The sequence below is a fragment of the Nasonia vitripennis genome (assembly GCF_009193385.2).
Source record: "Nasonia vitripennis strain AsymCx chromosome 1 unlocalized genomic scaffold, Nvit_psr_1.1 chr1_random0007, whole genome shotgun sequence".
Taxonomy (NCBI): domain Eukaryota; kingdom Metazoa; phylum Arthropoda; class Insecta; order Hymenoptera; family Pteromalidae; genus Nasonia; species Nasonia vitripennis.
Genome location: NW_022279594.1, coordinates 865,679 through 881,053, shown reverse-complemented (window position 1 = coordinate 881,053; position 15,375 = coordinate 865,679). Strand labels below are relative to the sequence as shown.

The window sequence follows — 15,375 nt, the reverse complement described above, 5'->3', positions numbered from 1 at the left end:
ACTATGAAAAAACTGTTGTCATTACTTATTTATAGTTATTGTTTGTTGTATTCATTTTTCTATTCATTGACAAAATCGTAAAATTGTATACCGTTTCATTACACGTTGAGATTAGTGAATAATTCTGCATTGATTCTCATGTGATATTAGTACAATAATTTCTTTGATTTTACTCTGATTACTCAGTGCACCACGTCCGTTACTCTATAAATTTATTTTAAAAATCAGAAATACTTTAAATTCAATAAAGCTTTATTTGAAAATTGACGTTAGAAATGTATGCTAAGCACAAAATAAATTATACTTATCTTCTGTTACAAAAAATAGTCGATCTCTATGTGTCATTTGTAACCAGTGACGTGATTCTATAAAAATATTCACATGTCAGTGTAAGATCTGTTCAGAGGTAATATACTGAATATTTGATATTATGGTTTAATATGCACTATAGTGAATTATGTATCTAATTTTTACACAAATGTTTTATAAATTGTGTAGAAGCAGTCTATCATAACAGTTTTTACTCAACTGCTTTGGTTCGCACTAACGCAGTGGACCCTATGGCTGTGGCTGCTCAAAAAAATCATATGCGTACTAATATGTGAATGATAAATCTATTTGTTAAAATAACAACCACTTGATTTATTGTTTAGTTTTCAAACAACATTACATATAAATATTCAGCTCTGTAGCTCTGATAGTTTTCGAGAAACACCGAAAACAAATTTTAAAACAAGTACACGGAGTTGATCAAGAATATTGTTTTTGAAGTTACTCGAAACCTATTACAGTTGGAGGACTGAAATTTTTCATGTCGGCTTGTTTCAACTTAATAAAACAAGAAATCGAGTGGTTTTTATCTTAACTAATGGATATATGGTTTTCACATCAGTACTCATGTGATTTTTTAAGCCGCCACAGCCATAGAGTCCACTGCAAAAGTGTGAACCAAAGCAGTTGAGTAAAAATTGTTAGAGTAGCAGGTTTCTACACAATTTGTAGAATATTTGTATAAAAATTAGATGCATAGTTCATTCCCTCTATAAAAAAGTCATGACCGGATGAGGTGAAGCCAAGAATGCGATGATATGATTGGCTCATACAGACCGCATGCGTCGAATTTGAATTTCGAGTTAGTAAGATTTTTATTTCTGTAGTAGTTTCTATAGTTTCTAAAATAGTGTCTTAATGTCGTATTAAAATATTAAAATACATTTTAAGAATACTATTTCTAACGTTTTTTATTTAAATAATATGTAAATATTATTTAATAATGTGCTGTAAATTATACTGATCGGGTTGTGGCCGTCATATGACGTTGCATATGCGCACGCATCTTTACGCGATTTGACTACCGTCAGTGTGAGCAGCGCCATATTGACTTCTTTTTCGATTTGGACGCCGTTGGAGCAACACCGCCAACACGTGTTCGTGCCGTCCAACAAGTGATTTTCATCGAAGAAATTTGGACTCATCATAAAATTATACAGGTAAATATTACTAAAATGTCGTTAAATATCCATTAATGTTGATTTAAGTATCAGTATTTTATTGTTATAAATGTCTCCTGATAGCGTGCACGAGATATACGTAGAAGCACGCATTTTAGGTTATTTTCTATCACGCGCACGTGGGCGTTACTTCGCGCGGTTATTTCCTATTATTAAACATTGATCGCGATTTCATTAAAATTTTTAAATATAAAATATAATAATATAGAAAATAATATAAAAACAATGATTTTTTTAGCAAAAAAAAAATGGCTGAGGCTGAAATCCATCTCGACTACTCTAATAATGAAATATTTGATAAAATGGTTGATAAAGATCCAGGAGTGTAAGTATCATCATTTTCTATTAAAAAAATTAATTAATTTTCAATTTATTCATAAATTTTGATATGTATTTTCAGGGAAATTGTTGGCTACGTGGAGAGCATAGAGGGACGCAAACAAGTCAAGTCTTATTTCCTGTTTAAATTTGTGCTGACAAACGGGCAAAAGCGAATTACGTGCCTCATCTGGGGAGATGAATTAATCAATGTGTACCAGAATGAAATAAGAATCGGACGTGTAAGAAATTTTTTTTTTATAATATAAACATACATGACCTTATTTAATCTTATTTATAATGTTTCTTTAATCATATTTCTTAGATATCATTATATCATGATTTCTATAATTATTATGTATATATATTTCAAAACTTAATATTATTAATTTTTGCAGATTGTTTGTCTTGACGGAGCCAAAAGTAAGGCAATTGTGCTGACGCAGACACGGAGGCAAGAGGGCTTCATTGCATTCGAGCTCATCATACAGATCAACACATCTGTCACCTACCATGGTCAACACCGAGAAATGGATGCACCAGTTGAGGTTCTTCCTCAAGAAGTTACTTTCGAAGAAATTGGACAAGCCGAAGGACGCCTTGATAAAATAGAAATCTAAATGATTTGGGAGAGTTATAGAGGGAGAGCATATCCATTGAAATGTGCATAATTTTACTTTCAAACTGGTTTTTCTCCACAATAAGTGATTAAAAAAAGTTGAAACTTGATACGCACTTCCTGTGCATGCGTTAGATGGTAAATACTAAAGCTGGTTCGCTTTAAGAGAGCAAAAGGTAGTGTTTGTGTAAAATCTATGAGAGCTCGAGCGTGATTTATGACTGAACTCTACCTTCTGCTCTCTGAAAGCTACACAGCTTTTGTATTTATCATCTGGCATATGCAGAAGGAGAGCATATCAATTTTTAACTTTTTCCAATCACTCAATGTGGAGACAATCCACCTCCCAAGTCAAACTAAGCATTTGAAGCAATAGAAATACACTGAGTGATTGAAAAAAGCTTTAACTTGATATTCTCTCTCTCTCTCTCTCTCTCTCTCTCTCTCTCTCTCTCTCTCTCTCTCTCTCTCTCTCTCTCTCTCTCTCTCTCTCTCTCTCTCTCTCTCTCTCTCTCTCTCTCTCTCTCTCTCTCTCTCTCTCTCTCTCTCTCTCTCTCTCTCTCTCTCTCTCTCTCTCTCTCTCTCTCTCTCTCTCTCTCTCTCTCTCTCTCTCTCTCTCTCTCTCTCTCTCTCTCTCTGAATGAATTGAATCCTCCGTGCGTAATCTAGGACTGGTGCTTGACTCTAAACTATCGTGGAAGGAGCACGTTACACAAGCGTTAAACCAATCTCAGATTGCGCAAACATCTCGTGCAAGCACTCCTATTTCCGATCATCGACTACTGTTCTCTTGTATACTGTGACTTGACGCAGGTACTCGACTTAAAACTACAGAGGCTCGTGAATACGGGAATCCGGTACACCTATGGTGTAAGGAGAGATGAGCACATCTCCCTTTACAGGCGGGAGCTGCAGTGGCTAACCACTGACGGACGCAGGAAGTACTTCACAGTCTGCTTCCTTCGTAAAATGTTTAACTCGGTCGTACCATCATACGTACTGGCCTTTTTTGACTTCCGCGTCTCGCTCCGGCCTGTGAGGGGCGAGGTGACACCTCTGGAAATACCTGCCTTCGCGACTGAGACGCTGAGGAACTCGTTTCATATCAGCGCCTCATATTTATGGAATAGCCTCCTGCCATCTCACATCAGAAACACCTCATCTACTGTCATCTTCCGAAAACTTGCTAAAGATTACTACTTTCAACTCGAAAACACATAACTCATACACACTCACACACACGCACACACCTACTCATTCTCGCGCTATTCATTTCCACCATCGGTACACTTTTACACTATACATAATCTAAACACGCCTCAACTTACTGTATTCTACTTTCACCTCATAATGCTGAATCTTATTATTGTACAACATAATGTACGCAAAGAAAAACTATCTAATCTAATATAACCCAATCTCTCTCTGCACGTACACTATTGTATATTGTGACGGCCGAGTGCACGTCAAATGTCTAACGGCTAATCATGTACTAATTGTAATAAGATTATTGTTTCAGCAAGCTGCCAACGAGCGCCGAAACGAGTGAGAACGAGAGACGAGGCAAGATAGAGACAGAGAGAGTGAGAGCATAGGTAGCGCGGTTGCCGCCTGGCCGCACAGCGTTGGCGAGATATGACAACGATGTGCCAACGGCCGGGAGAGCCGCGACTAGAGTTAGTCTCGCTGCGCTATCCACACGAGTAGCTCGCGCTACTACTATACGCGGGTTTGTTGTGAGTCCTGCGAGCATCTCGAGAGCGAACGATATTCGTCCGTGCGTTACCGACGAGTCGCTGCGACGCCCGTCCGAACTGTTGCATCTCCACGTCCGAGACTGGACCACGTTCGTTGCGTCAAGTACTACTGTCACTACCGAGTTGTAAGTACCTGCACTCTCACTCTCTCACGTCGACGGGGTAATATCGCTCGTCTCTCTTTATCGTTCGTCGAAGTGTGCGGCGTTTGCACCTCCGCGTATAGTTACAATTGAATATACATTTCCTTATCTAAACTTCTCGTGTGTTATTTCCTACGACCCGACGTACGCCGCTTCCGCGGGCTCGTGTAAAAACACGTGCATGATCTGAGTCGGCCGGGCCGTGCCTTCTGTCTCCCGACGTTAATTTACAATAAACAGGGCCCTTCTGGCCCTGGTTATAACACGGCAGAAAAGTATTAACCGAGTGATATAAATGGCACCCCAAAACGTGTGTCAAGGTCAAGCTATTTAACTCGCGAGTGTAGAACAATTGTATAGCGGCTACTCGTGCTACAGTGTCGACACATTGTAGGCATAAGTGAGACTCGGGAAAAAAAAAAACTGACCGCAACGGTAGAAAGTATTAGACAGCGTCGAATAATACGCGCAGTTTAACTTTGCAGCGGCAGACATCAGCCTTCAAAATTCGAAACGGTCAACGACCGAGCGGCCAGCGACAGCGAGCGTATACATTGTTTACATCACGCGCCGCGAACCGAGAGCTCGAATTCTTACAGTGTCGCCCGTTAGGCAGGGAATTTTTGGCTGAGTGCGATTGAGACGGATGAACTATAGTCAGTATAGGAATTCAAACTATTGTATGGATTTTTGAGAATTCTTTTTGCACTCTGATGCAATTTTTGAACTTGACTACTGTTTAAGCCGTAATCTCGCAGTTCAACAAATTGTTGTGTTATTAGGAATGTTAAGGCATAAATCGCGATAATAATTTAGAAAATTTTCGCGAGATCTTGAGCCTGGTTTTCTGAGAAAAATAGCTGTGTAGTTGAGTACAGAAACGTACGAATAAATATACATATACAATCAACACACAGTCGCTCCGGCGTATAATTGCTTTTTCGAATTCGCGTAGAGGAAAACAAAATTTTTGCATGATAGAGGGAGTTAGTAACATTTAAATTCACAAATAATTTATTAAAGTGGAATTGTTTTTTTACAAATTAGTAAGTTTTTTTTCTCTTTCTCAGATTTTAAAACTTGTAGCACAAAACGTGCGTGATTACTTGCTCTGTCAGGCAATTTATCGCTGTTCAAAAACAAATTATTGTTACCGTTATATAAATTTAATCGAGTGATTAAAATTAAATCACACGTATTAATCGAAAAAGCAAACGTGTGTTCCAGTATCGACAACTAATTATTAAATTCACTTAGAACACACGAGAGTAACTTGGATTGTTGAATCCTGAGTTTTTTTTTGTTGTGCTGAATTTGACTCGGCTCTGCTTCTATTAAATGTCAGAATACTCAACGAGCACAATGTCTTTAACTGGCTCGTACATAGACTTAAGCATAGACGCGAAGCATAGACTTAGAATAGACGCGAATCCCCCAGAATTAGCGGATGAACAAGAGAGAACATCGAACGTCGATTTCCTGATTTAGCCAGCGACGGCTGCACGTATAATTTACCGAAAAGAGTCGTCGACGACCTATTAAAGAAAGACGATGAAATCGCACAGTATAAGAAAATACGAGATGAGGCGTGCGAATATATAAAGAAATTACGCATAGCTAACAGCGCTCAGAGAGAGCCCCCAGCGTGTAGTACCCGGTTAAGAACATCAGAATTTACACGGTCGAAAGAAGATGCACCACCATCAGCAGAGACCAAGAGTAAACACGTAGATTTTAATGACACGTACACGACTAGGTATTTCGAACCAACGAACAAGAATCTCTCAACTTCAGAATTAGAAGATAGCAACATATACCAGCAACCTCAGCGAAGGCTAAGTCAACAGTCGACACCACACAACCATACGCCTGGCCAACTACGGCCGATTCAGCCTCCGTATACGTTACCACAGTCGAGTTACGAGAGGAATATCTTTTCACAGAACAGAATGGTACAACAGGCACAAGTACCGACATGTCATCAAAGCCAGTGTTACCAGACATGCGATCAGCATAGAATAAACCAACCACAAAATACTGGTGATTCCCAGCAAAGGAGTGGGAATGTTTGGAGAGAGGGGGACCAGCCAATACGTCCGAATCGCCTGGTCTCAGAACGAGGGCCAAGCAACCTACAGACTAATACGTTTGGATATTATGACTCTAACCTCCAAAATACGTTGAGAGAAAATTCCGCCGATATTAACGACAAAATACGGAAATGGAATGTAAAATTCGGAGGCACGTCAACAGAAGATATAGAAGAGTTTATCAGATTAGTGGAAGGTTGCAGGAAACTAGCTCGTCCAAGGATTTCAGAGGAAGAATTGTTAGACGCGTTATCACACACCACTTCTTTACTATCAGGAAGAGCATTGAAATGGGCTAGGGTTGAACGTCCGAAATGGCACACCTGGAAAGATTTTTGCGAGGAAGCCAGAGCAACGTACGACATGACAGACGAAGAGCGCTCACAACTAATTGTGGAGGCGAGTTCACGTACGCAGGGACTACACGAAGACGTAAACGATTACTACGTTAGCATGGTCATGATATTCAACCGTATGCCGGATGCCCTACCAGTTCGATAACAGCTGGATATTTTATATCAAAATATGAATCCAGAGTTAAAATTGATTTTCGGTCGAATGGAATTCGAAACTCTAAACGAATTCAAGAGTAAAGCTGTGAGTGCCGAGAAACGGACGAGAGCAAAATCACGTTACAAGCCACCCCCTACTCCGGAGAAATCTATGCTACCAGGAGCGGCTTATAATCCACAGACTATCTGTCCAACGGATGCAAAGGAGCCACCCCTCTGGTTCAAGACTTGGGTCAACAACAATTACCCTTCAATAGCAAGGAAGGATAACAACGGCCGTCAGAACCAAAAAGGGTGCAATAGATCTACCCAGGGTAAGAAGAAAACCTTTGCGGAAAATCAGCAGACGAAGTCCACAGTGCCGACAGATGTGAAAAATAAATCCGACTCCAAGGAGGCCAATAAATCGTCTGGAAAATCGAGTGACTCAGCAAACAAGGAAAAAAGAGAACTAGCTTGCTGGACTTGTAAGTCACCGGGCTTTACGAAGAAGACGTGTTCCAATTGTGCGGGAAAAGCCAAAGGGGAACAGTAAGCGAGATCCGTACTGACCCCGAGGTTAATTCAGGGATCTCGGCATCACAGTCGACTGAACAACTAAATCCGACTGCAATAGCACACTGTGCAGCGACCAGTAGTAACGCTGTTTTATCCGACCAGCGCTGGTGGCTGCAGATGCAAGTAGGTGAATTCAGGGTCAGGGCCCTTTACGACCCAGGAGCCACTCAAACTTGCATCGGGGCTACGTCCGTACAACTAGCCAGTGTATGTAACGCAGAAATAAAACCATGTGACGGAATAGTCGCCTGCATGGCTGACGGTAAAACCTCAATGGTGACTGGAACAGTCGACTTGCCCTTAACGATCGGTGGACAAACCAGGACGCTTACTACGCTAGTACTACCTGACTTACGTGAAGGATGCAATTTAGGCGCTGACTTCGTTCTACAATTCGACGCCAGGCTTAACCCTCGTGAACGAACGTTAACGGTTGAAAATTCAACCGAAGTCATAAATGCCTGTGAAGCGGTAACAGACGGAACCACTCGTCCGGTCTTAGCTTCGATTGACCTGCAGGATTTGCATGAAGGCCAGAAACGGATGTTAGAAGAATTACTCGATCGGTTAATTCCTAAAGATGATGGGCCGCTCGGCTTTACGAACTTGGTGGAGTTCGATCTAGAGGTAGAGACATGTCGTCCGATCAAGCAGAAATTCTATCCGGTTTCGAAGAAACTCGAAGAAATGCTCTTTTCTCAAGTAAGAGAGTTACTAGCAGCAGATATCATCGAGCCTTCGTTCAGCGACTGGGCTAGTCCCGTCGTGATGGTGAAAAAGGGGAATAGTGGAAAGCGTCAATTGTGCATCGACTTCCGCAAATTAAATAAAGTTTCCAAAGTAAGCGCTTACCCCCTACCTTTCATGGATACTATCTTGAGTAAGCTTCAATGTGCTCGTTACATATCTACGATAGATTTGAGCAACGCTTACCGTCAGATAAAAATAAAAAAGGAAAGTCGACCGTATACAGCATTCAAGGTCCCGGGAATGGGGTTGTTCCAATGGAAACGTCTCCCGTTTGGCTTAGCTGGTGCTCCTGCCTGCTTCCAGCGTATGATCGATTACTTGATTACGCCCGATCTCGAACCACACTGTTACAGCTATTTGGACGATATTATCGTCTGTACCGAAACGTTCGAAGACCATTTAAAAGTCTTAGAGATCGTGCTGACGAAGCTAGCCAAAGCACGATTGACTATAAATCGCGAGAAAAGTCATTTTTGTCAATCGGAAGTGCGGTATCTTGGCGTGCTCGTCAACAGGGACGGTTTTCGTCCGGATCCGGATAAAATCGCTCCGATTATAGAGTACCCGACTCCGAAGACATTAAAACAACTGCGCAGGTTTTTGGGAATGTCGTCGTGGTACAGGAAGTTCCTCAAAGATTTTGCAACGATAGTTGAACCTTTAAATCGACTGCTTAAGAAAGGAACAAGCTACGTTTGGGGGGAGGACCAAGAACGCGCGTTCGAGCAAACTAAAATGCTGATAGCATCCGCTCCGGTTCTCCACCGACCAGACTTTAATAAAACCTTCTGTTTACAATACGACGCTTCTGGCACAGGCCTTGGTGCTGTTTTAACGTAGGTGATAGAAGGGGAAGAACGTGTGTTATCGTTCGCGAGTCGCACTATGACTCCGGCGGAACGGAATTACTCAGCGAGCGAGCGTGAATGTTTAGCGGTTCTCTGGGCGATACAAAAATTCCGTCCGTACGTTGAAGGGTACCATTTTCTGGTGATTACCGATCATAGCAGTCTCAAGTGGCTAAGTAATTTACGAAATCCAACTGGACGTTTAGCCAGATGAGCACTTGAGTTGCAGGAATATGATTACACGATCGAACATCGCAAAGGCTCAATGAATGTGGTTCCCGATGCGCTGTCGAGACTTTACGAAGAAGACGACGCAGAAGAGACACGTCCGATTATTGCGAGTATTACACTAGAGGACGAAACAACTGATAAATGGTACACCGAATTAAAGAAGGAAGTAACTGATAACCCGCTAGAATTTCCTGGCTGGAAGTTATTAGGTGGAAAATTATATACCTACCGGCCTGACGCATTCGTCGATGATGTTTTCGAAGATGAGAATGCTTGGAAATTAGTACTTCCGAAAGAGAAACGAGCTCAAGTTTTGAACGAGTGTCATGAAGCGACGTCAGGTCATTTTGTCCGCAAGAAAACGCAAGAAAGAGTCGCCCTGTCATACTATTGGCCATCGATGAAAAAAGATGTGACAAATTACGTCCGAAGCTGCTTGATCTGTCAGCAATGCAAAGTTGAACAAAGAAAACCAGCTGGTCAGATGGGCAGTCGCAACTTCTCGCGTCCATGGGAAACAGTTGCTGGTGACATAATGGGTCCGCTACCAAAGTCTACTCACGGTTATGAATATTTACTGGTGTTTCAAGACATGTTTACCAGGTGAATAGAATGCATACCTATACGAAAGGCCAACGCTCAGACCATCATTAAAAACTTGAATGAACGGGTTTTTCTACGGTTCGGAACGCCAAAAGTCTTCTTTTCCGACAACGGAACAGAGTTCCAAAATAAGGCTATGGATAAATTCCTAGAGGAACGGGGAGTACACCATACGTACGCACCACCGTATCACCCTCAGCCTAACACCGTAGAACGTGCGAACCGCACGATTAAAACGCTGATCCGCGAATATATCGAGGATCATCATAAAAACTGGGACGAACATATAGCAGAGTTCGCATTCAGTATGAACACGGCTACACAAGACTCACTCCAGACTTCTCCGGCGATGTTGAATTTTGGTAGACAGCCGAGCCATCCCAAATCTCTGCTTCGACAAGAGGAGATTGAAACTATAGCCAACGAAGATCAGATCGCTATATCTGAATGGAAGGCTAGGATGGAGAAGCTGAGAGAACTCCAAGAAGCGGCTAACGATAACGCTCAAGAAGCGCAAGCGCGCCAGGCCAAATATTTCAACAGCCAACACCGAAACGTGGAGTACTCAGTAGGCGACGAAGTCTGGAAGAAGAATAGAGCACTGTCATCAGCAGCGGAGGGATTATCAGCTAAATTAGCCCCACCGTTTATCGGCCCCTTCAAAATCAGCCGTATACTGAGCCCAGGTATTTACGAACTAGTTGACCGAAACGGAACGGTTGATGGACCGATTGCTGTCGAATATTTGAAAAAGTATCACAATAGAGAAGAAAACGACGGTGAGCCTGCCGCAGCAGCAGACGTCTGTGAAGTTACTGATCAAGTAGACGACATCAGGACTACGTTCGTCAACAATGAAGAAATTGAAGAAGCGAAAGAATCTAACGCAAGTAGCGAGCGACCGAAAAAGCGCGGTAGGCCGAGAAAAACGCGGTTACTTGTAAAACGCAAAACACTACCGGCGAAGATGGTAAACCCGACAAACACCGTAAGCGTCGAGGTAGACAAAGCGAAACGCGGAAGACCGAAGGGTCCGAAAAATAAACCGCGTGACGTTCCGAATAGTTTGTCTCCTAGGAAAACGCGAGCGCAAAAGGCGGCGGGTACGGTTGACAATTAAAATCATGCGATTAGGGAGCTTTATTCTTCTGTATACCGTCCTATTCTCCACTCATAATTCCCTTCTTCCCACATAGACGACTGAACGCAAGATGGACGACATCAGGGAGTTAGCAGAGGAGATTGTACAAACAGTCGATGATTCACACGGCCGACGACGCGCCAGCAGTACCGGCCAACGTCCCATCCGGAGTAGAGGTGGGAAGCGAACTCCTCAACCGGTCGATTTTTGCTATCCCGGAATCACCGACCGAGATCGAACTGAGGAAGCAAGCTCTGCTGAAAGAACTGCAGGTGATAGAAGACGCACAGTTCGCTCAGGCTCTAGTCAGGAGACAGTAGGCGAGAAACCGAGCGACGCAGCTCAGAACCGAGCTGATCGCTGCGCTGGAAGAAGCCATCGCAATTGGGTAGAAATTAAGGAGAAGTATGGCCACCGGCCGGATTTACCTAAGGGAGACACAACCCTAGTAGAAACCGTGGCATTTCTAAAGGCCAAATGCAAAGCGAAGCCGCAGCCATTGCCAGCGCCACCGGTTATCCCGAAGACGGCTCCAACAGCCGTAAGGCCAGATTCGACCAGCCGTCAGCCCGACACGATGTCGAAAACCACGGCCGCTCCAGCAGCAACAGCCGTAAAGAAACGGCCGACTCTAACCAACGAACAGTTGAACAAAGAGTTCGACCGTAACCGTGAATTGAAGCGTCGAGCGAAAAACAGGTTGCCGACTTACACAGAACCTGGACCGCAATGCACCATTTGCGGATACCGAGGTATTGCTCGATTGGACGAGTGCCCCAATTTCAACGTCCATGGAATGGACTTAACGTACGGCGACAAGTACAAGAAGAAGTAGAAGAAGAAGCTCAGGCTAACGGCCGAACCACTTCATTTCCTCCTGTGCCTTACCTCAATTCCGTGCAATGAAGCATTTTGTTTTTTTCTTATTTCTCTTCCTTCTCTCTTAATGTTTTTTTAGAAGCAAAAGACTGCCGTACTGGCCAACGGCCGTATGTAAAAAGAGAGGCGAGAGACTAAAAATGAACTATTTTTTTTTTACTTCTTTCAATATTTGTATTATCTAATTAATGATGATAATAAAAAGTCAAGTCTTCCTTGTAAAAATTGATATTTATTACAAGTTCTTATTACCCAGTTAGACATGACTGAGTGCGAGCTGGTACACCTGGCAGGGTACACAGCGTCTGGGGGAGGGTGTTGTGACGGCCGAGTGCAATATATACAATAGTTTTTGGCGCGAAATTTGAATTTTTAATTGACTATGGGACCCTCTTACCACACTGGGTTAATCCATCACAATTTCATATATTCCCATGCCATAAATTCTAATATATAATGATTTTTTTGTTTCAGGTTTACGTTCAGGACTATATTATATAAAAAAATCATTATATATTAGAATTATAATATATATATATATATATTGTACATTTGATTATTAGTATTAATAAAGCATTTTATAAATTAAATAAGTTTTTAAAATTTTTTATCTCCAACTTAAACTTCACCTTAACCTTTATCATAAACTGTAATTTACATTATTACTTTACTTTAACTTCAGCATCAACCTCAACCTTTAAAACGAAAATTAACCTGAACCTTAACCTCAAACTCAATAACGAACATCAACCTGAACCTATTTACCACAACCTTCATAACAAAGAAACAACCTGAACGATAACCTTGAGATATATGCAACAAAATTTTATCTTAACTTCCACCATAATTTGATTTCATATTTGTTTTTTAAATTATTACTAAGTATATTATATTGGCTGTCATATTCATTATTTTTATTTGCCCTTGAATTATTTGTTACTAAATATGCCTCACCGAAATTTACGTACGCTTGAAGAAGAAATTATTTATCAAAGAAATCAACGAGAACGTAATGCTGAACTTAAACGTCGCCGACATCAAGCAGCTCGCAATATTGTTATGGATAGACCTAGAGATGTTGAACAACAACCTCAACCTTTAGTAATTGAGGAAGATTATTTAGGACAATTGAACATTTTGTGCAAGCACTGTAACGCTAAACACTTTAGTTTAGAAAAAATCTCAAACAAAGGATTATCTTTCAGCGATTGTTGTGGACATGGATCGGTAGTTTTAGACCCTGCATCAGCGTTTCCTGATGAACTTTTAAGTATGTTTAATAACTCGCACCCGTATTCAAATACTTTTTTTCAAAACATTTGAAGTTATAATTCCTTAGCGTTTGCATCATTCAACGAGAATTTATTTAATTTTCAAAACAGACGTCCTGGACCTTTTTGTTTTAAAATCCAAGGACAAATTTATTATCAAATTAATACAGCATTGTTTCCAGAGGTTAATGAAAACTTATGGGCAACTTTTTATTATACATCCAGAAGAGGCAGTACGTTTTCGATTAATCGAATGTCTATCAATTAATCACGATGTCATTACAATACTAGATAGAGTAATTAGAGAAAATAATATATTTGCTCAATCTTATGCAATGATGAAGGAAGAAAAGGAAAATCAACAATCATCAGTAAATGATAGCAATGCTCCTTCAGAGTTGCAATTATTTTTTTCTCTTAAACCAGATCAGATAGAAGGAGATATAATTTTCAACGCGTAAATGAAGTAGCAGCTTTTTTTTCAACAACAGCTGATGGAGAAATTCCTGAGTTTTATGTTACGATTCGTAATAAAAATACCAAAAACTTGTAGTGTATTAGCACAATGGATCCTAATGTTGAACCGTGGATCTATGCCCTGTTTTATCCTTATGGTATACAAGGGTGGCATACGAATTTAATGCGAGTAGGTAATTCAAACAATAAACGTGTAACGAGATTGTCTTACGTTAGATATAAAATGGCAATAAGAAATCACGAATTTAATCAATTTCTCATGGGTCGAAGACTGTTTCAGCAATGGATTTTTATGTAAAAATAGAAAAAGATAGAATTCAATACATCAGAGACTATCAAAAAGAAATACGAGCAGATACGTATAAAGGTTTACATGATTATATGGAAAATGCTGCTACTGATGTTAATGCTCGAATAGGTAAAACAATTATTTTACCATCAACGTTCATAGGTTCACCTGGTCATATGCAACAATGTTATCAAGATGCAATGGCTATAGTTAGCGAAAAAGGTAAACCATGTCTTTTTCTAACCATGACCTGCAATCCGAAGTGGAAAGAAATTGAAGAAAATCTTCTTCCTCATCAACAAGCTGCTGATCGGCCAGATCTTTGTGCTAGAATTTTTGATTTGAAAAAACAACGTTTGTTAGACTTTGTAATAAAAAATAAATATTTTGGTGGTGTAGCAGCTTACGTATATGTTATTGAATTTAAAAAAAGGGGTTTACCACATATGGATTTATTGATAACATTGAAACATGGTTTCAAAATAACTACTCCTGAAATTGTTGACAGATTTATATCAGCTGAAATACCTAATGCAGCAGATAATCCCCGACTTCATGAGATCGTAATGAAAAATATGATACATGGACCAAACGTTTTCCAAAAAATTTTCAGAATGAAACAGTAATGGATGGGAATGGTTATCCTTATTATCGTAGAAGGGACAATGGCACGACTCATGAACAATCAAATGGTCGAATAGTTGACAACAGATGGGCTGTTCCATATTGTCCAACACTTTTAGAAATGTTTAATTGCCATATTAATGTGGAAGCAGTATCAAGTATCAGAGCTGTAAAATACATGTATAAATATATTTATAAAGGGCATGATGCTGCAAATGTGGTATTAACTGAACAGAATGAGGAAAGAGTTATCAATCACGATGAAATCAAGGATTATTTAGAAGCCAGATATGTTGTGTCGGTAGAAGCGGCATACCGAATATTAAGCAAATTATTACAAGACAAGAGCCATTGTATCATACGATTACCTATACATTTACCTATGCAATACACTATTATAATTCCTAATGATCTTACTAATGTTCAAGTAAATTTGGATCAATTCACTAGCATGATATTAGATTACTTCAAACTAAATTCAGAAGATGAAAATGCAAGACAATATTTATATAAGGATATTCCGTGTGACTACGTTCATAAGAAAAATAAAGTAACTAAAATTACACAATGGGGACCTCGGAAAGGACAATTCAATGTTTTTGGCAGGATACGCTCAGTTAACCCATCAGAATTTGAATTATTTCACCTACGTTTGTTATTATTGAACGTTAAAGTAGCAACAAGTTCTGATGCTTTGAAAACAGTTGATGGTCAGCTTCTACCTTCGTTTTCTGCTGCATGTTTAGCTTAAGTC

General features: G+C 40.4%; 1 protein-coding gene across 1 annotated transcript; it reads left to right on the top strand.

Moving 5' to 3' along the window:
• The first annotated feature begins 13,796 nt into the window (after window positions 1–13,796).
• LOC116417731 lies at window positions 13,797–15,372 on the top strand. The gene is made up of 3 exons (XM_031932487.1): window positions 13,797–13,845; window positions 13,989–14,533; window positions 14,611–15,372. The coding sequence occupies exons 1-3, from the start codon at window positions 13,797–13,799 to the stop codon at window positions 15,370–15,372; spliced, it is 1,356 nt and encodes a 451-aa protein (XP_031788347.1).
• Window positions 15,373–15,375: the final 3 nt, after the last annotated feature.

Bases quoted from the DNA above. Each gene is read 5' to 3' on its own strand.
- LOC116417731 (XM_031932487.1), top strand. From the start codon at position 13,797: ATGGATCCTAATGTTGAACCGTGGATCTATGCCCTGTTTTATCCTTAT. The intron at 13,846-13,988 runs GTATACAAGGGT...AGACTGTTTCAG, and splicing joins TGCCCTGTTTTATCCTTATG to CAATGGATTTTTATGTAAAA. The intron at 14,534-14,610 runs GCAGATAATCCC...AAAAATTTTCAG, and splicing joins CAGCTGAAATACCTAATGCA to AATGAAACAGTAATGGATGG.